Source organism: Amphiura filiformis, chromosome 19 (genome assembly GCF_039555335.1).
Source record: "Amphiura filiformis chromosome 19, Afil_fr2py, whole genome shotgun sequence".
NCBI classification, from domain to species: domain Eukaryota; kingdom Metazoa; phylum Echinodermata; class Ophiuroidea; order Amphilepidida; family Amphiuridae; genus Amphiura; species Amphiura filiformis.
This window is the reverse complement of record NC_092646.1, coordinates 57,092,965-57,119,571: the sequence shown is the minus strand read 5'-3', so window position 1 is coordinate 57,119,571 and position 26,607 is coordinate 57,092,965. Positions and strand designations below refer to the sequence as shown.

At 37.2% G+C, this 26,607-nt stretch overlaps 3 protein-coding genes across 3 annotated transcripts in view; all 3 read left to right on the top strand.

Annotated features, from left to right (window-relative positions):
* The window catches only part of LOC140140680 (uncharacterized), a 46,864-nt gene that overhangs the window by 8,432 nt on the left and 11,825 nt on the right, over positions 1–26,607 (top strand). Inside the window, exons 2-3 of the mRNA XM_072162438.1 lie at positions 15,651–15,749; positions 16,428–20,639. Of these exons, the coding sequence (XP_072018539.1) occupies positions 15,659–15,749; positions 16,428–20,639 (4,303 nt within the window). The 5' untranslated portion in view covers positions 15,651–15,658. The remainder of the gene's footprint in view (positions 1–15,650; positions 15,750–16,427; positions 20,640–26,607) is intronic.
* Positions 2,990–7,826, top strand: LOC140141547 (uncharacterized). The gene has a single exon (XM_072163455.1). It carries the CDS (start codon positions 4,431–4,433, stop codon positions 6,057–6,059), a length of 1,629 nt encoding a protein of 542 aa, XP_072019556.1. The 5' UTR covers positions 2,990–4,430; the 3' UTR covers positions 6,060–7,826.
* The window catches only part of LOC140141545 (uncharacterized), a 41,573-nt gene continuing 39,362 nt past the window's right edge, over positions 24,397–26,607 (top strand). Inside the window, exon 1 of the mRNA XM_072163452.1 lies at positions 24,397–24,688. The gene's annotated coding sequence lies outside the window, so the exon portion shown is untranslated. The remainder of the gene's footprint in view (positions 24,689–26,607) is intronic.

Here is a 26,607-nt window from a genome sequence, read left to right as displayed (position 1 = left end):
AGTTGCATTTTGAGGGCCCTATATCTTTTAAAGTAAAGGAGTTACAAGTTTTCTGATGCCAGATTTGAATACACAAAAAGTACCCCAGGATACATACTTTTCAAAGTTGTAAAGGGTTCCCTTTATACATTTATGGACCTCCAAACGTCGTCTTTCACGTCGCGACACATATTTTACGCTGACCCCCCTAAATTTCAAATTGATGTCACGGGAAAACTTAATGGAGTATGAAGCTCAAATTTTCAGGAATTTACTTTCTCATCAATATCTACCACTACACAGAAAAAGAAAAAAATTGAAGAGGTGCTGCGGTGCACATCCCTGGAGTTGACATGGAATGGGTCCTATGTCAAGTTTGTAACACGGACTTCATCTTCGATAGGAGGCATTGGATAGAGCACGCTGATGGTACTGGACAGAAACCCTTGGAATGTATATTTTGTAAGAAAAGATATGAATGCATTCCTGTAGCCTTGATCAAGGCTTCCTCACTTTTTCTCTATTCATGCTCTTCATAGGACCCATGTATAATCAGTGGTAGAAGTACCCTATCATATACTTTTTTGTGTAGGATGGCAACATGAGCTAGGGAGGAAGTGTGCCTTGTGGGGTGGGCGTGGTGGGCATTTTGCTCAAATACTACCCCTGCAGTGCACAGTATGCCTGGAGTAAAGTAAGATAAGAAAGTCCACTATCTGGCCTCAATTCAAATGTCAAACAAATTTTTACAAAGTTATGATGGTAAATAATTATTTCGAAAGAATAACTTTTGAAACAGAAATTTTTGGAAGATGTGGCAAAGCTTCCATGAATTTTACATTCACTAATTATGGACGCCAAAGACTTGAAGCAAGTATAGCATTCCTGTTGAAACTACATTTAGATGTGCGTTTTGTGATAAAGCCTTCATGCATATTTGTAATGTTTACATATGTCCCTCGCACATGTCCCAACTTGCACCTAAATGGAATCAGCCAAATTTGATGTCTTTGTAGTTGTAGGTCAACAGAGCAAAGATCGACATATTATCATAATTTAAAAATTATGATAATATATCCTCCCATAGAACTGGGTGTTAAATGGAAATAACCAATGCGGTTTCTTTCACTTTACCTTGTTATTTCAACCTAATATGGACAGCAGCCCTTCCCGTCAGTTATTACTAATATTATTTCAATTTGTTGAATAAAGAATAACAAAATCTAATTTTGACGGAAATCGTACATTAAGGCTTTAAGAAGCCTTTCAAACGTGCGTTTTGCAACACCAATTTCAGAAGGTTTTTTATGATTGGAAAGAGCATGCACTACATACATGATGCATAGTTATGTTGAAATTGCATTCAGATGTGCATTTTGTTTTGTTTTCACAGGGCCTGGCGAATTGAAGGAACATGTACTTATTCATAGTGGAGAGAAGCCTTTTAAATGTACAGTTTGTAACAAAGGCTTTTCATTATCAAGTCACTTGCAAAGACATGAACGTATTCATACTAAAGAGAAGCCTTTCAAATGTCAAGTTTGTAACAAAGGGTTTACATCGACAGGTAACTTGAAGACACATGAAGGTATTCATGCTAAAGAGAAACCTTTCAAATGTACATTTTGTAGCAAATGGTTTGCATTGGCAAGTAACTTAAAAAGACATGAACGTAATCACCCTGAAGCGAAGCCTTTTAAATGTAAATTCTGCAACACCGATTTCAGAAAGTTAGATAATTTGAAAAAACATGCACTTTTTCATAGTGGAGAAAAGCCTTTTAAATGTACAGTTTGTAACAAAGGCTTTTCATTTTCAAGTGGCTTGGAAAGACATGAACGTAGTCATACTGGACAGAAGCCTTACATGTGTATATTTTGTGGCAAAGGGTTTTCACTGTTAAGTCACTTGAAAATTCATGAACGTATTCATACTGAAGAGAAGCCTTTCAAATGCCAAGTTTGTAACAAAGGGTTTACATCGACAGGTAACTTGAAGACACATGAAGGCCGTATTCATGCTAAAGAGAAACCTTTCAAATGTACATTTTGTAGCAAAGGGTTTGCAGTGGCAAGTAACTTGAAAAGACATGAACGTAATCATAGTAAGCCTTACATATGTACATTTTGTGGCAAAGGCTTTTCACAGTCACATAGCTTAAAAATCCATGAACGTATTCATACTGAAGGGAAGCCATTCAAATGCAAAGTTTGTTACAAAGGGTTCACACAGTCAAGTAGCTTGAAAGCACATGAACGTATTCATAGTAAAGAGAAGCCCTTCAAATGTACATTTTGTAACAAGGATTTCAGACAATCGAGTCAGTTGAAGAGACATGAACGTATTCACACTACATCTAGTACTGCATTTAATGAGAAGCCTTACATATGTACATTTTGTGGCCAAGGCTTTTCATTGAAACATAACTTAAAAGTTCATGAACGTATTCATACTGCAGAGAAACCTTACAAATGCAAAGTTTGTTACAAAGGCTTTACACAGTCAAGTGACTTGAAAAGACATGGACGTATTCATACTGGAGAGAAGCCTTTCAAATGTACATTTTGTAACAAGGATTTCAGACAATCGAGTTCCTTGAAGAAACATGAACGTATTCATACTATGTGTAGTACTACACGTAAAGAGAAACCTTACATATGTATATTTTGTGGCAAAGGCTTTTCATGGTCAGGTGGCTTAAAAGTCCATGAACGTATTCATACGAAAGAAAAGCCTTATAAATGTACATTTTGTAAGAAGGATTTCGCAACTTCAAGTAACATGAAGACACATGAACGTTTTCATACTGAAGAGAAGCCTTACAAATGCAAAGTTTGTAACAAAGGTTTCACACAGTCAGGTGACTTGAAAAGACATGAACGTATTCATAGTAAAGAGAAGCCTTTCAAATGTAAATTTTGTAACAAGGGTTTCACACAATCGAGTACCTCTAAGGCCCATGAACGTATTCACACTGGAGAGAAGCTTTAACAAGCCCACCTGTAATAAGGGTTTCACAGCATATCGAAACACCATGAAATATCTTTTCACTAAAAAAGTGACTTGAAAAAACACAAATTCAACTACAATGAGAAGAAGCTTTTTAAATGTTACGGTAATTTTCTAACAAATGCTTCAAATATGTACAGGATTTGAAAGTTCATAAAGATATAATTCATCTCAAAAAGACACCTTTGATGTGTCCGTTTTGTAACAAAGGCTTCACAGCATTTACTGACATTGAAATACATGAATATATTTCTACTAAAGAGAAGCCTTTGAATTCTAACAACTGATAAAGGTCATGAATACATGTTAAATGCTTTCAAGGAACAAACAGTACAACAACATTGTTAAAATATCAAAATGTTATTGTAAAATTTGTTTTGCAAACATTGTTTGCAAACAAACTATGTTTGTGTTCTGTGTGATCCATCCTGAAAATGTGTTAATAGCCAACACAATAAGCTCTATGTCAAGTCTGTATCAAGGACTTCTTCGATAGTAGACATTAGATAGAGCATACTGCTGGTACTGGACATAAACCCTTGGAATGTATATATTGTAAGAAAAGCTTTGTATGCATTCATTTTGAAACTACATTTAGATGTCCGTTTTGTGATAAAGTCTTCACAGGGCGTGTTGAAGGAACATGAAGGCATTCACATCAAAGAGAAGCCTTTCAAATGTACATTTTGTAACAAAGGTTTCATGTGGTCATTTGATTGGAAGATAAATGAAAGTATTAAAGCCATAATGTACGATCTTACAATATGAAATTGGTTATTTTTTTTCAAACCTGATATTTTTTTGCATATTTGTAATGTTTACACATGTCCAGGGGTAGCGTTAACCCCCGATCGGGGGTGAATGACCCCCTAAATTTAACAAATATTAATTTTTCACCCTCCATATATTGGGAATGTGCAAGCTCGGGGGTGAACTCTGACCCTCTACTTTTGGACCTTACTCCTACCCCTGACTACACTGCAAAATATTTTTCACCCCGAGACTTAATTTTCACCCCATGCATTTGGATTTTCTGCAAAACATGGAAAATCAAACCCCGACTTTCGGGCCTTAATGCTACCCCTGCACATGTCCCAACTTGCACCTAAATGGAATCGGCCAAATTTGATGTCTTTGTAGTTGTAGGTCAACAGATCAAAGATTGACATATTATCATAATTTAAAAATTATGATAATATGTCGTCCCATAGAACTGTGTGTTAAATGGCCAAAATAACCAATGCGGTTTCTTTCACTTTACCTTGTTATTTCAACCTAATATGGACAGCAGCCCTTCCCGTCAGTTATTACTAATATTATTTCAATATTTTGAATAAAGAATAACGAAATCAAAATTTGACGGAAATCGTACATGCGTGCGTTTTGCAACACCAATTTCAGAAGGTTTTTATGATTGGAAAGAGCATGCACTACTTACATGTATGCATAGTTATGTTGAAATTAAATTCAGATGTGCATTTTGTTTTGTTTTCACAGGTCCTGGCGAATTGAAGGAACATAGTGCACTTATTCGTAGTGGAGAGAAGCCTTTTAAATGTTCAGTTTGTGACAAAGGCTTTTCATTTTCAAGTGGTTTGGAAAGACATGAACGTATTCATACTGGACAGAAGCCTTACATGTGTACATTTTGTAGCAAAGGGTTTTCACAGGCATGTGGCTTAAAAGGACATGAACGTATTCACCCTGAAGCGAAGCCTTTTAAATGTAAATTCTGCGACACCGATTTCAGAAAATTAGATTGTTTGAATAAACATGCACTTATTCATAGTGGAGAAAAGCCTTTTAAATGTACAGTTTGTAACAAAGGCTTTTCATTTTCAAGTGACTTGGAAAGACATGAACGTATTCATACTGGACAGAAGCCTTACCTGTGTACATCTTGTGGCAAAAGGTTTTCACTGTCAAGTCACTTGAAAGTACATGAACGTATTCACACTAAAGAGAAGCCTTTCAAATGTAAAGTTTGTAACAAAGGGTTTACATCGACAGGTAACTTGAAGACACATGAAGGTATTCATGCTAAAGAGAAACCTTTCAAATGTACATTTTGTAGCAAATGGTTTGCTGTGGCAAGTAGCTTGAAAAGACATGAACGTAATCATAGTAAGCTTTACATATGTACATTTTGTGGCAAAGGCTTTTCACAGTCATGTAGCTTAAGAATCCATGAACGTATTCATACTGAAGAGAAGCCTTACAAATGCAAAGTTTGTTACAAAGGCTTCACACACTCAGGTGACTTGAAGAGACATGAGCTTATTCATAGTAAAGAGAAGCCTTTCAAATGTACATTTTGTAACAAGGATTTCAGACAATCGAGGCACTTGAAGGCCCATGAATATATTCATACTACATGTGGTACTACATTTAAAGAGAAGCCTTACATATGTACATTGTGTGGCAAAGGCTTTTCATTAAAAGATAACTTAAAAGTTCATGAACGTATTCATACTGAAGAGAAACCTTACAAATGCAAAGTTTGTTACAAAGGCTTTACACAGTCAGGTGACTTGAAAAAACATGAACGTATTCATACTGGAGAGAAGCCTTTCAAATGCACAATTTGTAACAAGGATTTCAGACAATCGAGTTCCTTGAAGGGTCATGAACGTATTCATACTATGTGTAGTACTACACGTAAAGAGAAACCTTACATATGTACATTTTGTGGCAAAGGCTTTTCAGTTACATATGGCCTAAAAGTCCATGAACGTATTCATACTAAAGAGAAGCCTTTTAAATGTACATTTTGTAAGAAGGATTTCGCAACTTCAAGTAACATGAAGACACATGAACGTATCCATACTGAAGAGAAGCCTTACAAATGCAAAGTTTGTGACAAAGGTTTCCCACAGTCAAGTGACTTGAAAAGACATGAACGTATTCATAGTAAAGAGAAGCCTTTCAAATGTAAATTTTGTAACAAGGGTTTCACACAATCGAGTACCTTAAAGGCCCATGAACGTATTCACACTGGAGAAGCTTTAACAAGCCCACCTGTAATAAGGGTTTCACAGCACATGAAACACCATGAAAAATCTTTTCACTAAAAAGGTGACTTGAAAAAAACAAACTCAACTACAATGAAAAGAAGCTTTTTAACTGTAAATTTTGTAACAAAGGCTTTAAACATGCATAAGATTGGAAAGTTCATAAAGATATTCATATCAAAAAGACACATTTGATATTCGTTATGTAAGAAAGGCTTCACAGCATTTACTGACATTGAAATACAATACCCCCCCTAAGTTTCAATAATTATAAACGTCATATACCGTTATATTGGGTACCAATGTATAGCTATGGGTCTTCTCTATCTAGTGATACCAAAATACGTACAAATATGCCCCATAATACCGCTATGACGTCATAATGTCAGGTGGTCCATGATAATTTGGGAAATTCTGGCTATGTACAAAATTATAGGAAAAATTGATTTTGGGCTCAAAATTCTACAAAAAAATGCGATTTTCTCCGAATTCTTTTCTCAATATAAAAGGAAATGACTATTTCAATCTAACTAACAAGTAAAAAGTCAGTAGCTCTTGGAGTAATTTCACCGCAGCCCGTATGGTCAACTTTGACGGCCGGTCCTACCCCCGGTAAGGTCCTTGGGTAAAATTTTTATCACTAAACTGAGCGCATGCAAAAGATGGATCTCATCTAAGATTAGCTTAAATTGTTTGGGCGAAAGCGCATGCGTTTTTGTGACGGATAAAATATATTCTTCGTACGCGTAGTTCTAGGGTTAAGCAAAAACCGTGGGTGTTCATGTTCTCCCATGGTGCTGTATCCCAATATATATCCGCACCTCTATTTCACCACCTTCTTTTATTTAATTGTAACATAACTTACGTTTTGTTAATACCTGGAGAGTGAGGGATCAACATTTAACCAGAAATTGCCTCAGGCAAAACCCACTTCTTGGGAACCAAATACCACATATGGTCATTTTTAATCTCATTGATCCATTTGTCTCTAGCTTTTATGACATCCTTATGATCTGGTTAACTCATCGACAGATACGAACCTCAGGAGGGAATTCAATTTTTGATCAATTATCTCCAGTGAAACGTAATGTGACATTTTTATTTTAAACCTCAGTAACATTTGTCCACCACAGGGCAAAATAATACACACTACCTACCTACTGCCAACACACAAAAATCAAAGTCCATCTTCCAAAACCTTTTGTTTTATTATGTGTAAAGGTTATCCACTTCACTCATGTGTGACTTCTGACAAAAGGCGCTGGTTCCCGTAGTATTCCTCATTTAAACCAATTAAAGGAGTATTTCGTGATCCTAGCATCCTCTATTTATGTCATTTTTCATTAGATATCCACGAAAAAACCTATTCCCAAAATGTCAGTTGATTCCGATTTTGCGTTCGTGAGTTATGCATGATTATGTGTATTACACTGCTCCATAGACAATGCGTTGTAATTTCGTTCTGGTGGACCAGAACGAAATTCAAATTTCACGATATCTTTGCAAAACCAATTAATCTGCAAGAAATATTTTGTACATAAACATTATGCAGCCAGAGGTTTCCAGTCATATAAAAATCTCAATTTTTTTGAGAAAAGTGGGGGGATGAGGCTGTGGATCACGAAATGCCCTTTTAAATGCACGACCTCGGAGTTACCTGCATAACTTTGGCGGGTTGTTTTGAAACAGTCATGGTTGCACATGCAGGTACTTATTTTGAAAGAAGGTATAGCAGTCGTTGATAGGATATGTAGCTTATAGAACACGGATAACCTCTATTGTCTTTGTCTTATTGTATAATTATGTGCTGGTCAATGCTGATTTTGATATTTTATAAAAGTGTTGCAATTCGGTTTTTTATACTGTGATGACAATTTTTGAATAAAAATTTTATGAATGAATGAATGAATGAATCTTGTGGCACTTATAATCAAGTTTGATGACATTTTTGGTATACTTTGCTTTGAAGAAATGTCTCATATCCCTGAAGAAATAAACTTTCTCTATGTAAATTATACAGTCCTTGTCTATTAGTTGTCAGAGGGTGATGTAAGTGCTACCCAACACCCCACTTGGTTAACTTGCAGCGGTTCGCATAGCAGTGTGAGTGAACATGACACCACGGCTTGATCACTGCATAGAAGTGTGTGGTTGAATTCTCCACAGGAGTCTTAGGGCAAGTTTCGCGATAACTAAATTACTTGAGGCTACTAAGCCTAGCCTACTAAGCCTAGTCCGCTCTATACATGTAACTCTAGCTGGATTTCTTAAACGCAAATTCAATCGACATTACCTAGTCTTAGTAGCCTTTCAGGCTTAACGCTTGACAACCGCCCCGGGACAATCGCATCCTAGTTACCAGCGACTTAATGTGTATAGGCAGTGAAAACATAATGAAAGGTTGTGAAAGATTTGTTTTGGCCCCTGAACATGTATAAAACATTACCAAACTATACGAAACTATACGCCTATAACAGGCTTGCGTAGACTACGGCTATACAGAATGCGAGAAATGCAAATTTTACCAAAGCCTTGGGCTAATCCTACCAGTCTGGCCCACAGAGGCTAACGATTGAACTAATCATCAAGGCTATACGTAGCCCTGCTTCAGGAAAAGCGTTTTCAGTTAATCCTGGTCTTACGGCGACCTATAAAGCCTTGAGGCTAGACCCCGGCCCCCAACTCAGCACAAAAGTTGACAACCATGAGAGTTACCAAATTGCGCGGAACTTAGGGTTATTTTTTTACCAGGAGCAAGGACCGCTAAATTGGCAAAATAGGGGGTATTTAATTTGCACTGTCCGTGAAATTTGATAGTGAAATCAGCAAAATAGTGGTATTTAATTAACACTGTCCGCGAAATTTGGATAAAAGGGGTACTTGAGAAAATCCAGAAATTTTATGTCAATATTTAGTGTCATTGATAAGGGGTGTTTGAAATTTTAATCATTGAAAAAGTGTGTTTGAAATTCTGGCCATTGAAAACCACAAATATGGGGTTGTTTTTGGCCAAATTTTATCCTCGATTTTGCATGAAAAAAAAAGGGGGGGTAAATTAGAAAATCATTGCAAGATATGGTAACTCACCTGGTTGTTAACTTTTGTGTTGAGTTGGGGGCCGCGGGCTAGACAAGCCAACTTTAAATTTAAAAGTAAAATTTGATAGCATTGAAACAGATTTAAGGTACCGTGCCATAATTATGAGCCTTCGGGTCATCAAAAGTTGCACTTTTGTGTTCTAATCATCAATGAAAGCACGACGCTAGTTTTAACGTCCTAATCAATGGAAGCACGGCGCTAGTTCTCTTGTTCACGTACGCTTTGTGTACAAACAATAGGGCGATGGAGCAAACCCCGGGGGGGGCAGGGCACTTCAATATAAAATGGATATAGGTGTAGGGCTGGCCTGGGGGCACTTCAATATGAAATGGATATAGGTGTAGGGCTGGCACTTTCGCACTAAGGGGCATTCGGTGAGAGCAAAATGTAAAAATATGGGGTCATTGGGTGAGAGCATGATTTTTGGCATTCAGTGAGAGCAAAATGTAAAAAATATGGGGTCATTGGGTGAGAACATGATCTTTTTTTTTTAATGGAATCTTTGGGTGAGAGCCGAAACACTGCGCCACAAAAACCTCGAAAATCAAATTTCTAGTTCTAAATGGCTTCAAATTTCTTTGTTTTTTTTTCACTTGTCAGTGGAATTTTACCTGCTGATAAGCTTAACCCATCACCTAAAGATCATAAAAAATGACAAATGCCCCCTCAGTACCAGAGTTTTTGGATACACAATCATAAATGTGACTTCATTGATTTTATATCAGGCCGAAAAAAACGATATAATTTTTGGGCAATTTCACTCTTTTGGCCTTGATTTCCAAGAGTTTGATACACAGACTCCAAAACTGCATTTCTAGAAGCACAATTGATGTCTCTAAACATGCTAAACACTTAACAAATCAACTTAAAGTGTTTACCTTCTCTAAGCTACTTTTTGTTAAAATGAAAACAGGTGTCCCATATTACCTGCTGTCCCATATTACCTGCAGCTACCCTATCTGCCTTTGTTTAGGATATACAGGGGATGAACATAACTGGTACCCCGGGGGGGGGGGGGGACTCAAGTTTGGTTTTGGTAGGGACGTGCCGCTGAGATTTTGGAAGTGGACCCATAAAAATACCAAATTTTCAAGAAATTTGGACCCATTGGTATAGGCCTATACCGGGGTACCAAAAGTCAAAATTTTCGGCCTAATTTAACCAAAATTGTCTTAGTTTTTACATATTTTCCAAAAATTTTGGGAAAATTTTGGCTAGATTAAGGAAAAATTGGGCTGTTTTCCGAAAAAATTGAGAAAATTTTGAAAAAAAGGACCCATTCATATAGGCCTACCAAAATAGGCTTTGAAAAAGGGTCATTGATATACCGAAAGCCGAAAATGCTACCCATGTTTGCGGCACGTCCCCGTATGGTCGTACCCCCCGGGCTGGTACCTTAATTTTTGACTCACTGTAGGCCTATATATAATACCGGTATATATTCATGTTGTCGAGGCGGGGCAAGAAACTTTTGGCGAGCCGAAATGGGAGGGGAGGGGAGGGGCGCATTCATAAAACGCTCTAAAGAGGCCTCAAATTTGTTTGATCCCAATTTGCAACTTATACAGGTTATAATCGTCTAGATAGGCTACATGTTGTGAGCACAGCAAGCATAGGCCTGTAGGCCTTTATAAACGATTTCGAACTGTTTTCCTGAGCACCTTTTATAAAGTGTTTTATTTAAAAAGCGTCCCATGAATGTGTGCCAAAAATCGCTTGCCCCTCTCGGTTTGTCAAAGATTGTTTGCCCAACCCCTTTCGGCTCGCCAAAATTTTCTTTCCCCCACCCCTGTCCCATATCATGGCTTAAAGTTTATTGCATAGCCCCTTATGGTCGACCTGTTGACTACCGGGGCGAACTTGCGTTGGACTGAATTGTAATGGACCGTGTTGTAGTGGTATTGATGTCAGCCTCAAGTAAAAAAAGCTGGCGTATTTATGCCAACCTCTCACGTGAAAAGGCTGATGCTCTACTTGCCGAGGCATTAGTTTTATCAGAGAAGATGGTTTTATGTGTACCACCGTGTCGTTTGCAATAAAGTAGGCCTATAAATGCAAATTATACATGTATCTAGTCTACGATCACAGCATTCGTATCTGCCATGCATTTAATGTGACGGCACTCATGCGCTGCGGACTTTCGGCCCGCATTCATCAAGCCAAGGACAACTTGAACTTGTCAACGCAACGAGGTACTAGGTGAGGCATGGATGTACACAGGTTGTAGCAGAAAGGGACCCGTTCACACACACTTGTTGGGGGGGGGGGGGCTGATGCAAACAAATTTCATCGCGAAAATTTTTCGGGGCCCCCCTTTACAGACCTCAAAATTTTCAGGGCCCCCTTTTTTTTTGAAATTTATGGGTTAACCCCATGATGATAATCATAGAAAAAAAGCATATAAACTCAATTTTCCCAGGAAAATATGTGGTCATTTTTTTCAGCCCCCCCCCCCCCCGAGGGTCAAAAAATTTCAGGGCCCCCCTTTTTGCATCAGGCCCCTTCCTAACAAGTGTTTGTGAATGGTCCCTCTATACACATTTCGAACGCTTGAGGACTTGTTCGAGTTCTCAAGTTGTAGGAAGTGTCTTGGGTTCATTATAATATAATGTCGCAAAATATTAATTGTCTTACGCCAAAGAAGTAAGACCATATAGGGCCTATTGGTAGTCACTATTAAACAGGAATAAATATAATAATAATATAATATTAATATAATAAAGTTGGTATCATTGTGTGAGTGTGACGTCTTCACAGGCCAAGCTAGAGTGACTCATTGTAATGAAAGTCGATTCCTAGTTTCCTGTTACCCTCCGCCAGTGTCCGAAATAAGGAAAATATGGAGGTTGTCCTGAGGACAACTAAAGCATGAATTCTGCTTGTCCTCAAAACATTTTGGTTGTCCCCAAAAAATATATGTCATGTTTTTGAGTGCAAAGAATCCAAACAGTGGATGTCCAGGGGATAAGTACACAGCTCAATATGGTTGTCCCCAGTGATTTTTGGACAAGAGGATAAGTACTTATTTCGAACACTGCCCTCCGCTCAAAAACACTTGCCGGCCAAATATTTCTTTATTTTGAATAAAATGTTAATTTCTAACAAACTGGGAATTTCCATTTAAGGAAATTAGTCGATTTTGAGTTTCCCGTCACCCGCCCTCACTTCATTTTCTGACCCTCACTTGAATTCATTATTGTGATTTTCCAAAAAATACCAATGAAAACTTGTTATATTTGCAAAAAAATTATGATCCCTTTATTTTTTGTAGAAAAATCAAAATCAAAACATATTTTGCTGTCAACTTTGCAGACTCTTTGTAATATACTTTTGAATCTCATTTGGGGCTAAACATCCATCTTCAAGTGAGTTAAAGCGGCAAATAACAACACATTTAATATGCGTCTTGGTCATATATTAATGAAAGGCAGACAAATAATGAATAATAAATAATGAAAGAGTTACCTCACTTGTTTTCAGAAATTATGTGATGGGAAACTCAAAATTGACTGTTAGGGGCCTAACCTGACCACCTTTTCTGACCACCTTTTCTTACTACATGTACCTTTTCTGACCAGCTTTTACAGTGAGCCCTGTGATATTTGATGCTTCACCATAATAAGTGCTGGGTGATAATTTGCAAGCTTTTCTCTGGGACTTGTTAATAGAGAAACAAAATTTTTAATGGTACATGGTTGTTATATCTTTCTCACTTTCGATTATTTATTTGTACCTTTTGCTTGTCACCCTTAGTGTTAAATGCTCACGGAATTGCTGCCCGGGGCAGTGTTACCCGTATAGCTACCTACCGGTCCGCGATCGTGTACTTGGCATGCGGGGGTCTAAGGTTCGAATCCTGTGGGTGCCAAGTGTTCATTTTCTCTCCTTTATTGTATCTTCTTTAACTTCCGATATCAAAAAGCAGGGTTGGGTGTTAGGCCAAAAAAAATAATGGTTTGTCTCAAAGCTCACGAGTGGTTTGAAAACAAATGCGAATGCGATTTTTTTTTTATTCCCGACTTTTTTCATGGTATAATTTGGAGAAAAAAATCTGATTTTCGCCGAATGTTTCCGGAAAAACTAAAAAAAAAACTAAAATTTTTTGAAAAAAAAAAATTTCAGCATTTCTTTTTTTCCAAATCTCACGAATTTACAAATGCGCGCGCGATTTAGTCGGTTAATTAACCTCAATCTTACCGGTTAATTAACCGGTTAATTAACCATCATATTTACCCGGTGGTAAAATAGGTTAATTATGAATTTTGAATTATTCTGAGTTTCTGACACTTTTTTAAGTTTTAACATTTAAATATCACTTCATTGCTCACTGGAAATATTAATTTAGTAAATATCTTCTTGTTCTCTAGTCCTAGAGTGTCATGCAGCACATCATAGACCATGCAGACTATATCATGGTCTATGTGCGCATGCACATGTACAAATCTGGGGGGAGTTTCTTTGAAAAATTTTGTGCAAAAAGTTACTATTTTCATCTGTTTTGTCATGCAGTTGTAAATTCAATGAAATATGACATTGCTAAAGAGCGCTTACAAATTGATGACCCAAAATGTGCAAGTTTTGGCGCTTTTTGTGCATCACACATTTTCCGTCTTTACCCATAGATATACCAAAATTGCTGAAAAGGTATCACAAAACCGTGGCACATCCCCATATATCTTCAACCAGGCATTACCCCCCCTCCACACACACACACACACTACCGTTGTACAAGTGCCCAAAAATCCACAGCAGAGTGAGCAGATTATACCATTTTTACCCAGGATTGTTTCAATCAGTAAATAAAAAGTTAATAAAATTAAAAATGTATGCGAGTCACAGACTTACAGTGCCATTGTGCATCTGTGTCAAGTCAATGAGTGTAAATTTTTTTAAACAGGTTGAATTGACATTTATAAGTTTACATGTATATGAAAATTTTTTAATTTTCAAATTTTCAAATGGAATGTTTTAAAGCTAAAGGTGGACAAGAACACTTCATCTGCTCATGTTATGCTTGTGCAATGTTCTTCAGTATGATGGCATAGTGAATTCCAAGCTCGGATTTATATATTTTCCAACCATAATTAACCAATCTTACCGGTTAATTAACGTTAATTAACCGGTTAATTAACCACCGTTTATAATGTACAGGTTAATTAAGAACACTGTTTGAGACAAACCTTTTTTTTTTTTTGGCCTTAGGGTTAATACAATTTTGTTTGTATTTAATGTCTTGGATGCACCATCGGATAGATGAGTGCCACTGATGTAAAAGCAATTTCCATATAAAAACTTGAAACTTAAAAACTACAACACTTTCATGGTAGGCCTACATTGTACGTGAAATTATTTAAAACAAATAAATACAATGTAAACACATCCAATTTTCCTGACTTCATATTTCGAATGAGTGCTCAGAACAGGGAAATGCCGCTAGCCTAGTGTTACCCCCAGCACTTCCCTGTTCAGACTTTTTGTTTGTCTGTCTGATAGACAATTAAACCCATATACATGTATTCACATTCATGCTGCACCCTTAATATACCAGGGCAAGTATAATATCATGAATATGACCTTGTGAAGTGGTAATTGTGTTTACTTTATTGATTATTGACCCAGCACCTGAAATGACAATTGCCTCCTCTCTAAACTGAGAAGTTAACTGCCCTGTGAAAAACCAGAGAAGATGGAAAAACAAAACAAATTGAGCTTGATAATTTCAATTTTATGTCACTTAACATCCAGAATGGTACAACATTATTGTGCAAAGTGTAAAGATAATAAAAATGAAGGAAACATCAAAATAATGTCAAACAAGATAGTCAAAAAAGATGGTCAGAAAAGGTGGTCAGAAAAGGTAGTCAGAAAAGGTGGTCACTACATCAACATACAAAAGACTTACAAATAAATAATTGTGGTTTTATATCATAAATCTCTTTCTGTTGATTTTCAGGGATTTTCTTTGCAGTAAGAGCATGGTATAATTATGGATAATCAATAATGAATTAATAATGAATATAAACTTCTCAATTCTCTGTCCCGCACTTTTTGATCTGCTCTGATCTCATCCAGTAAAATAGTGAAACTTTTGATAATAATTGAACAATCACCTTCATGTGGTTGTAAACTACATCTGTAAACCACAAACTGTGATTTATCACATGTATACATGGGTATTGGTTTACACCTGTACAGATGAAATAATGAAATGGTTGAAAATAATGAATACAGCACACTTATTTGGGTTTAGTTGCATGTTATTATTTACAGCCCATTGCTCAAAATTGTCAAGATGTTCCTGCAACACGGAAGTTTGAGCACACGATCTAGGTTCTATAATTGATTGTCTCATAACTCAAAAATGGAATGCCGTATGAGCTTCATATTTCACACACTTTGGGAGTTGATTATATGTCATTGAATTATAATAAATTTGTAAATAAATTGGTTTATATAGGGAGCGGTCACTGAAAACCTCCCTTATGCTAAATTACACACATTTTGTGATTATGAGTCTAAACTGCATATTACAAACGTTACGCTTTTTTACAGAATATTAAATGGCATCCGATTCCGATCCTCGCCAGATGGATTCCAGTTGCGATGAGAATGTCTCCAAAAATATTGTCACTTCGAAGAAACCATCAACATGTAAGTGGAGCAGTCGTACTAATGGTAAAGGGGAGATCAACATTGCTTTGAAATCTGACAAAAAAATGATGGCTTAAAAACTCCGAAACCCATTTGTTCTAAAATTGTAAAAGCTCTATGTCAAGTTTGTTACACCAAGGACTACTTCTTCGATTGTAGGCATTGCATTTTATGATAAAGCCTTGACAGGGAGTGTTGAATTGAAGGAAAATGAACGTACTTTAGGGTGGGGGGCTGGCATTTTCTTTGGAAGGAGGTGAGTCCCAAATATACTGGGGGAATGCGCTCCGCAAACTTTCTTCGCTCTTAGAAATAAAGTTTAATCTATGTGGTAAATCTATGTGGTAAATGAACTGAAGGCCTATTGAACTGAAGGCCTATAGATAATAACATCACTGCTCTTCTCCATCTGACTTACTAGCTCAGTTGGTAGAGCATCGGTCCGGACTCGTGATCCGAAGGTCCCAGGTTCAAATCCTGGATAGTCAGTTTCACATGGTCATTTGAATTGAAGATACATTAACGTATTCATAATGACAATGAGAAGCCTTTCAAATGTGCGTTTTGCAACACCAATTTACGAGGGTTATTATGATTGGTAAGAACATGTACTACTTATGTATGCATAAAGTTATGTTGACATTGCATTTAGATGTGCACTTTGTTTTGTTTTCACAGGGCCTGGTGAATTGAAGGAACATAAACGTATTCACACCAAAGAGAAAACTTTTAAATGTAAATTCTGCAACACTGACTTCAGAAAGTTAGATCATTTGGAAAAACACGCAGTAATTCATAGCAAGGAGAAGCCTGTGAAATGTAAGTTTTGTGCCAACGACTTCACCACTTCAAGTAGCTGGGATAAGGATGATGAGAGTCACTCTGAAATAGAGGTGTTTACATGTTTTTGCAAATCTTGTGGCTATGGCTTCACATGGTCAGGCAGCATACGTGTGGAACAAACTAAAGATAAGCCTGTAAAGTATAAGTGTTTAAGTACATTACCGACAGATTCTTTCAAATTAAATGGTATACAAAATAATGTGAGCACTGTTAAAACAACGGGTTCTCAATGCAAATCGTCAAATGAAGCCTCCACAAGGCCAGATGGCCCAGGTGATGGGATTGCTCCTAAAGTGTCAAAGGCTAATGAATTTGAAACTTTGGAATTGAAGAAACATGAACGTGTTCACACCAAAGAGAAACCTTTTAAATGTAAATACTGCAACACAGACTTCAGAAAGTTAGATCATTTGGAAAAACATGCAGTAATTCATAGTAAGAAAAAGCCTGTAAAATGTAAGTCTTGTGGCAATGACTACAGCACTTCAAGCAGCTGGGATACGCGTGATGCGAGTCATTCTAAAATAGAGGTGTTCACATGTTTTTGCAACTCTTGTAGCTATGGCTTCACATGGTCAGGCAGCATACGTGAGGAACAAGCTAAAGATAAGCCTTTGAAATATAAGTGTTTAAGTACATTACCGACAGATTCTTTCAAATTAAATGGTATACAAATCAATGTGAGCGCAATTGAAACAGAGGCTTCTCAATGCAAATCGTCAAATGAAGCCTCCACAAGGCCAGATATCCCAGGTAATGGGATTGCTCGTAAAGTGAAGCCTAATGAATTTGAAACTTTAAGTAAAGCCTCCGCGGAGTCTGGCTACTCAAACGTACATGAAATGAGTCTCACTGTAGAAAAGGCTTTTGAATGTAGGTCTTTAGATAGAGACTACTCAGACTCAGAGTATGATGGTATTTATGTAAAAGAGGAGCCGTTAGAATTTTGGACTGAAAGTGAAGCCTCCATCGAGCATGAAGATACAAGTTTTGAATTGAGGTCTTCAAACGGAGTCTCCACTGAGCCCGAGGGTACTGATATTAAAGAGGAGCCTTATGAATACAAATCTGAAAATGAGACATCAGCAGTATCAGAAAACTCAAATATAAATGTAAGTATTTATACAGAAGAGAAGCCTTTTGAAGTGAGATCTTCAAATGGAGGCACTGCAGAGCATGATGATATTGACCTGAAAGAGGAGCCTTTTGAGTGCGGGGAATCTTCAAGTGAAGCCTTTTCCGAGTCAGACTACTCAAAGGTAATTGAAAGAAGAGATACTGAAGAGGCTGCTTTTGGATGTAGCATAACTAATGAAGCTTCTGCCGAGAATAACTGTATTGATTTTAAAGAGGAGACTTTCGAATGTAAGTCTGAATGCGAGACTTCTGCAGCACCAGATAACTCAAATGCAAATGTAAGTGTTCATACTACAGAGAAGCTTTTTGAAGTTAGGTCATCAAATGGAGGCTCCACACAGCATGATGACATTGGCTTTAAAGAGGAGCCTTCTGAGTGGGAATCTTCTCCGGTGGTAGATAACTGGAATGTAAGTGAAAGAAGTCAAACTGTTGAAGCCCCCTTTGAATGCATGTCATCTGGTGAAACCTCTGCCGAGCATGACGGTATTGCTCAGAAAGAAGAGCCTTTGGGGTCCAAGTCTGAAAGTGAAGCTTCCTCAGTATCAGATAACTCAAATGTAAATGGGAGTGCTCATATCATAGTTAGGATTTCAGAAATTAGGACTTCGAATGATGGATCCACAGAGCATCCTGATAGTGAGCTTAAAAATGATCCCTCTGACGAAATAGGTCATACTGAGGAGAAACCTCTTGAGTCTTTATTGTGCAACGAAAGTTTAACAAGATCAGATCATTTGAAGGAGCATGAGTATGTTCATACTGAAGAACTTTCTTTGAAATATAGTACATCCGGTGAAGCCTCTGTTGAGCATGACGGTATTGATCTTAAAGAGGACCCTATAGAAGCCCCCGCAGTGTCAGATAAAACAAATATGCATGTATTCGGAGATACTGAAACTAACATGACTAAAGAGAAGCCTGTTGACCATTTATTATGCGACAAAAGCTTCAAAAGATCAGATCACTTGAAGAAACATGACTATGCTCTTATGAACACGACATCACTTGAATGTAAACATTGTTACAAATGTTTCACCATGTCAAGTGACTTGAAAAAACACGAACTCAAGTGTAATGTTAAAAATACATCCTTGATATGTCTGTTTTGCAACAGAAGCTTCACAGCATTTGTTGACATGGAAAGACATGAATGTATCGCTCCTATAGAGAAGCCTATTGAATGCCCAAATTCTAACAAATGCTTCACAAAGTCAAATCATTTAAAAATTCGTATTCATATTAAAGAGAGCCCTTTGAAATGTACATTTTGTAACAAAGGCTTCACAACTTCAAGTAAGTTGACAGAACATGAACGTATTCATACTAAAGAGAAGCCTTACAAGTGTACATTTTGTAACAAAGGGTTTACAGCGAAAAGTCACTTTGAAAGGCATGAACGTATTCATACTGGAGAGAAGCCTTTCGAATGTACATTTTGTAGCAAAGGGTTTACATTGGCAGGTGACTTGAAAAGACATGAACGTATTCATAGTAAACATGGTAAAGAGAAACCTTTCAAATGTACATTTTGTAACAAGGGTTTCTCACGGTCTAGTAACTTGAAGGCCCATGAATTACGTATTCATACTAAGGAGAAACCTTTCAAATGTAACTTTTGTAACCAAGTTTTCACATGGTCAGGTGACGTGAAACGTCATGAACGTATTCATAGGGGAAAGAAAGTATTTAAATGTACATTTTGTAACAAAGTCTTTTCATTATCAAGTAGCTTGAAAAGACATGAACGTAGTCATACTGGCGAGAAGCCTTACCTATGTACATGTTGTGGCAAAGGGTTTTCACAGTTAGGTGGCTTGAAAGAACATGAACGTATTCATACTGAGGAGAAGCCTTTCAAATGTCAATTTTGTAAGAAAGGCTTTAGATCGACAAGTAAATTGAAGACACATGAAGGTATTCATGCTAAAGAGAAGCCGTTCCAATGTAGATTTTGTAGCAAAGGGTTTACAGTGGCAAATCAATTGAAAAGACATGAACGTATTCATACTGGAGAGAAGCCTTACATATGTACATTTTGTGGCAAAGGCTTTTCATTTTTAAGTAGCTTAAAGGGTCATGAACGTATCCATACTGAAGAGAAGCCTTTCAAATGCAACATTTGTTACAAAGTCTTTACACTGTCAGGTGACTTGAAAAGACATGAACGTATTCATACTGGAGAGAAGCCTTTCAAATGTACATTTTGTAACAAAGATTTCAGACAATCGAGGCACTTGAAGGCCCATGAATTACGCATTCATACTACATCTACATGTAAAGAGAAGCCTTTCAAATGTAACTTTTGTAACAAAGGCTTTGCACAGTCAAATAACTTGAAGCAACATGAACGTATTCATACTGGAGAGAAGCCTTTCAAATGTAAATTTTGTAACAAGAGTTTCACATGGTCAGGTGACGTGAAACGTCATGAACGTATTCATAATGGGGAGAAGCCTTTTAAATGTACATTTTGTAACAAGGGCTCTACACAATCAAGTACCATGAAAGCACATGAACGTATTCATAGTAGAGAGACGCCCTTTAAATGCAACATTTGTAACGAATATTTCACAATATCGAGTAGCTTGAAAAGACATGAAAAACGTATCCACACTAATCTTCAGAAGCGTTTTGAATGTGAATCTACCAAAGAAGCCAGCGCAGTGTCAGATAACATGAGACATGAACGTATTCATACTGGAGAGAAGCCTTTCGAATGTACATTTTGTAGCAAAGGGTTTAACTGGTCAAGTGAATTGAAGAGACATGAACGTGTTCATAGTAAAGAGAAGCCTTTCAAATGTACATTTTGTAACAAGGATTTCACACGGTCAAGTAACTTGAAACGTCATGAACGTATTCATAGGGGAGAGAAGCCTTTTAAATGTACAGTTTGTAACTGGACAAAAACATAAATGTTCATCATGTGACTAAAACTTTATTACATCAAGTAAATTGAAATCACATGAATGTATTCCTACTAAAGAAACCTTTTAAACGTTAATATTGTAACAAATGCTTCACACAGTCAAGTCACTTGAAGACACATGAACGTATTCACGCTGGAGAGAAGCTTTAACAAGCCCACCTGTAACAAGGGTTTCACAGCACATGAAACACCATGAAAAATCTTTTCACTAAAAAAGGGACAATGAGAAGAAGCTTTTTAAATGTTAATTTTGTAACAAAGGCCTCAAACATGTACAGGATTTGAAAGTTCATAAAGGTTTTCATATCAAAAAGACACATTTGATGTCCGCTTTGTAACAAAGGCTTCACAGCATTTACTGACATTGAAATACATGAATGTATTACTACTAAAGAGAAGCCTTTTGAATGTACAAATTCTAATAACTGATGAAGAATGAATACGTTTTTAATGCTTCAAAGAACAAAACAGTACAACAACATTGTTAAAATATCAAAATATTAGGGAGTGTTCATAAATACTTCGGTGGGGGTGGTTGGAAAAGTTGGAACCTCGGATGTCAAAATTTTTTTGACCCCCCCTAAAAAGGGTGGATTTTTTAACCCCCTTTTATGGTCTAAATTTTAATTTAGACCACATTTAATTTTTTTTGACCCCCCTTCATGGCCTAAAAAAGAAACCAAAAATTTACATCATAATTAACAGTGGCATAGATTTATTTTTGACATTGGAGTTGGAGAAAATTTCTTGAAGTCCAGTGAGTCCAGCACCTTTTGCCGACAAAATAAGTTTATGGTACAAACGCGCACGAAGCGCGCAAAAAATTGCGATATTGAAGCTGAACTAAAAATATAGTACAAAACTGGAATTAATTTGCGCGAAGCGCAAAAAACATTGGCACTTTTTATTTTAAAATGACCAAATATGGGGTTAATTTTGGTTAGAAACCCATATACAGGCGTCAACATGATTGTTGGGGGGGTGATTGTATATATTTTCCAACCCCCCACCAAAGTATTTATGAACACTCCCTTATTGTAAAATTTGTTTTGCAAACATGCAAAATATTTTTGCAAACATTTTGCAAACTATTTTTACAAACATTTTTGCCAAATATTTTTTCTAACATATTAGAAAGTTTTGCAGTAAATTTTCAAAACTATTGTAGAATGTAACCAAATGTTATATTAAGGTTATTAATTATTTTAAACTTGTGATTTGGTAGTTCACAGCATCTTACGAATGGTAGTGAGCTTTGGCAAAAACTATATTGCTCAATTCATAGCGAGCGTGTAGAAGAATTAAAATATCACAGATATACTTTTATAGGTGCTGCGGTTCTTAAGTTACGTTGTAAAGAGGGTTGAAACAACAACACTTTTGTAAAACGTACATAACTCATTAACAACAATAAATTAAGCAAGTTTGCAAAGTATACGATTTGTAGAACTAACTTTTGCAAAACATCAAGGTGTTAATTTTCAATAATTATATTGATCTAGATAATAAAAATCGACTTTTAGGTTGCTTCGACCAACAATACCTCGTCTACCCTTAACGCATTTTATACCCTTTATATCAACCAACGTTAGAACGTTTTCTGGCAACCTTTTGCGAATGTAATTTGCGAACATGTTTTTGATACAATGTATAAAAGATATAAACAGTTGCAGGGCTCAACAGTTATTGATGCTATGTATTAGGAATTGGGGTTCGGTTCTTTTGCGTTTCGTCTGCAAATTTCAAGGGTCGCACATTATTTTGCAATGAAACCTTCATAATTTCCCCAACTCGATAGCATAGCCAAAAGTAAAACTTTCCAAAATTGGCAATTTCAGTAGGGGCAAATCTTCAGCAGATGCAAAACAATATGGAGAAAAACGTCAAACAAAAAGTAGCAACTTCTCCAAAATATGAAAATATGAAACGTCAAAAGAATAATCTTATTGGTGCAAAGTAGAGGCAATGGCCCAACCAAAATTAATACTCTGGCAGGGTTGCACCTACACGTACTACGGTAGTTAATGTACTGTTATGTTACACGGAGAGACATGATACAAAAATATCAGTCAAAATTTGAGGAAAACACAAGAATAAGAATACGCCAAGACTTGCCCCTTACTGAAACTTCGATACCATTTGTGAAAAGATTGGATTTTTTTCCGTTGAGGAAATGTATAGTTTTTGCTTGTGTTTGCTATATTGTCAGTGTTTCAATGTAAGAAGATGCACGATCCGTGAAATTTCTTGAAAGACTGTTCTTCTATTATTATGTTCTTTTATTGACATTACTGTTGGTCCACTCTCTTTTAATTAAACAATTGAATAAAACTTTGTGATCAAAAACACCAAAATGGTTTTATTTAGTATTACAAGTTAAGTACAAATTACAATTCATTAGGCCAAACAGTTTCTTATTCAAAGATTTTATTTATTGTTCTTTAAACCCTCCCAACATTGGCCCAATGTTGTAATGCCAACTGTTGAAACAGGAATGGCATTCCAACATTGCCCTAATGTTGTAATGCCAAATATCGAAACGGGAATGGCATTCCAACATTGGCCCAATGTTGCCAAGCCAACTATCGAAACCGGAATGGCATTCCAACATTGGCCCAATGTTACAATGCCAACTATCGAAACAGGAATGGCATTCCAACATTGCCCTAATGTTGCAATGCCAAATATCGAAACAGGAATGGCATTCCAACATTGGCCCAATGTTACAATGCCAACTATCGAAACCGGAATTGCCAACTATATTGACTCATGAATGGCATATCAACAATGGCCCAATGTTGTAATGCCAACTGGCATTTCAACATTGGGCCAAATAATGGAATTCCAAAGGCTGCTGAAAAGATGGGAATAAACCCTGGGCTACTATGTTGGAATGCCAACTGTTAGTCAAAGGAGTGGCAAACCAGTGGGCCAATGTTAGCGTGCCAAGTGCTAACCGCGATGGTCATTGGCTTAAGAAGATTTTCAACATGGGGGGGGCGTAAATTGAAAAAAGGTTTTCGTGGGTCATACTGGGGCTGCCTGAGGGGTTTCCCCTGGGGAGTCAGAAAATATAGGTCACAAACACCCATTTTCCTTCTATTTTATCACAATTTTTTGACTTCACCTAGGATTTTTTTTTTGGGGGGGCTGAAAAGGTAATCCAGTCCCCGCACCAAAATTATGAAGCCTATATGATGGTTCCAACGTTCAGTGGGCCAATGTTGTATTGGTATCTGGGTTGCATTGAATTGTTATTGTTATGCAATATTTTAACCATATTTAATTAGGGTGAACTTACCCCACCATGTGGGCGACTTTGCAAAAAAAAAATCCAAACGTCTCGCCAAAATCGCTCCCCCCTTCGGCCCGCCAAAATCGCTTCACCCCTTCTCAGCCCGCCAAAAAATCTTTGTCCCCCCCTTACCAATTTTTTGGATCCCAAGTTGCAAACTTAAAATTAATGGTCTAGAAACATGTTGCGAGCATGAAATTTGCATATAGGCGTAAATGTGTGCCAAAATTGCTTGCCCCCCCCTCGGCTTGCCAAAATTGTTCCCCCCTTTCGGCCCGCCAAAATTTCTCCTTCTCTCATTTTAATTACTGGCCCATATGGTTTATAGTTATTGCACATCATCCCCTTTATGGTCGATCTGTTGACAACTGGGGCGAACTTGGGTTGGACTAAATTGTAATGGACCGAGTTGTAGTGGTATTGATGTCAGCCTCAAGTAAAAAATGCTGGCGTATTTATGTCAGCCTCACGTGAAAAGGCTAATGCTTGCTTACCAGTATATAATACAAAGGTCTGACGTCGAGGCTGTAGTCGAGGATAGTTTTACATTTTACCAGTGACCGTGTCCGTTTGCAATAAAGTAGGCATATAAAATACAAATTATACATGTATCTAGAGTCTACGATCACAGCATACGTATACCATATCAATTATCTGCCATGCATTTGATGTGAATCGACGCTACTGCGCTGCGGATTTTTGATGACATTCATCAAGCCAAGCAAGGACAAGGTAAGCATGGTGCCCGGCATGGTCAGTCCATGTCAAATCAACCAATTTTCTGAAAAGTTCTCAGATTTTGATGAAATTCCATCAGAATAATCTTTTGTGGCCACAATGAACCCATACAAAAATTTGGCCTCATGATCATGAAGGGGGATCCGGGCCATTTCTCAAAAACGATATGGCCTATGAGTCATAGCCTAGGCCATATCGTTTTTGAGAAATGGCCCGGATCCCCCCCTTTTTTTTGGCACTCGCGAGTGTCATGTTGATTTTTACCAACTTTGGTAGCTCATAACTTCTTGTTCTAGACATATAAAGCTGCAATGTTGCTTTCTAGCTAATCTTAGGTCAATTTTTCAGAATCTGGCTCAAAATTTCAGATATCTGCTTTCCTTTTTAAAGTTATGAGCACCCAAAGTTGGTCATTTATTCAACCGCAAGTGTGATTTTGTCATTTTGGGGGTGACTCAAATGTCATAGATACATTGTCTATGGGTAAAATATCTGAACCCACAAGCAAGTTTGAGCAAATCAATCCATAGATGGCAGCTTGAAAATAGGGTGGAACTGGAAAACCCACTATTTCTTGAAGGGTGTTGAATTCAGCAACCATGACAATAAAATCACCAAGTTACCTCATTAAGTGTCACATGAAATATGTTCTGGGTGTGTTAGAGGCTAATTAACACCTCTAGCGTGGTCTGTAAAGTACGACCCAAAATTATATGCACATAATACTTAGTAAAATTTGGCATGTTTTGTTACCATGGCTGCCGAATTCAACCCCCTTAGACAAGAAATAGCAGGTTTTTCTCCACATTTTCAAGAGCCATCTAGGGCCCTAACTATGATGGAGTTGAGTACCAAAGCTGAATTTTTGTTAACTAGATTCTGAATTTTTGTTTCTAGGTCTCATAACTTGTATGTTTCATGGCTGTAAATTTCAATTCATGTTTCAACTGTCGACAAGGTCAACCATTGGTCAGAAAGAGAGAGGGGGGGGGGCACCCGAACCCAACTTTGGATGCCGCCCATTCCTCCATTAATGGTATGATTTGCTCAAACTTGCGTATGGGCTCACATATATGTACCCGTAGACAATGTACCGTATCTATGACATTTGATATGATCACATATTTTTAGCACCAGGGGACCCCCAAAATGACAAAATCAGACTTGCGGTTGAATAAATGACGAACTTTGGGTGCTCATAACTTTAAAAGGAAAGCAGATATCTGAAATTTAGAACTAGATTCTGAAAATATGAGATAAGGTTAGCTAGAATTCGATCAACATTGCAGCTTTATATCTGTTCTGAATAAGAAGTTATGAGCTACCAAAGTTGGTAAAAATCACCAATGACACTCGCGAGTTCCAAAAAAATAGGGGGGGGGGGGGGTCTGGGCCAAACTTCAAATGGCCATTTCTCAAAAACGACATGGCCTAGAATGAGGTCTATTTTTTGTAAGGGTTCATTGTTGTTAGAAAAGATTATTCTGATGGAATATCATCAATTGATCAAAATCTGAGAGGGTCACCATTTTTACACGATCATGTTAGAAATTAATATTCTGGGTTCTGGGACTGATTATTCGGACTACTTATTTACATGCATGTATACCAGTTGTAGCACCGGGTTGTAGCAGTTGTAGTATAACTACAAATTTCGAATGTTTGAGGACTTGTTTGAGGAAGTGCCTACAATCTTGTGCGAAAATCGTTGGGACAGATGATGTTTGAAAGATCAAATTCCTGTGAATTGAACATGACGCTGAAAATACATGACAGGTTTCATAGGTCATGACGATGAGGTCATGTTATGCATTTGTTTACTCCTCGCCCCCGAAACAATGTTGGAGCACAGATTGAGCTCAACCACTTTCCACTATTTTTCACCATTCAACATTGAATAAGGGGAGCGGGGA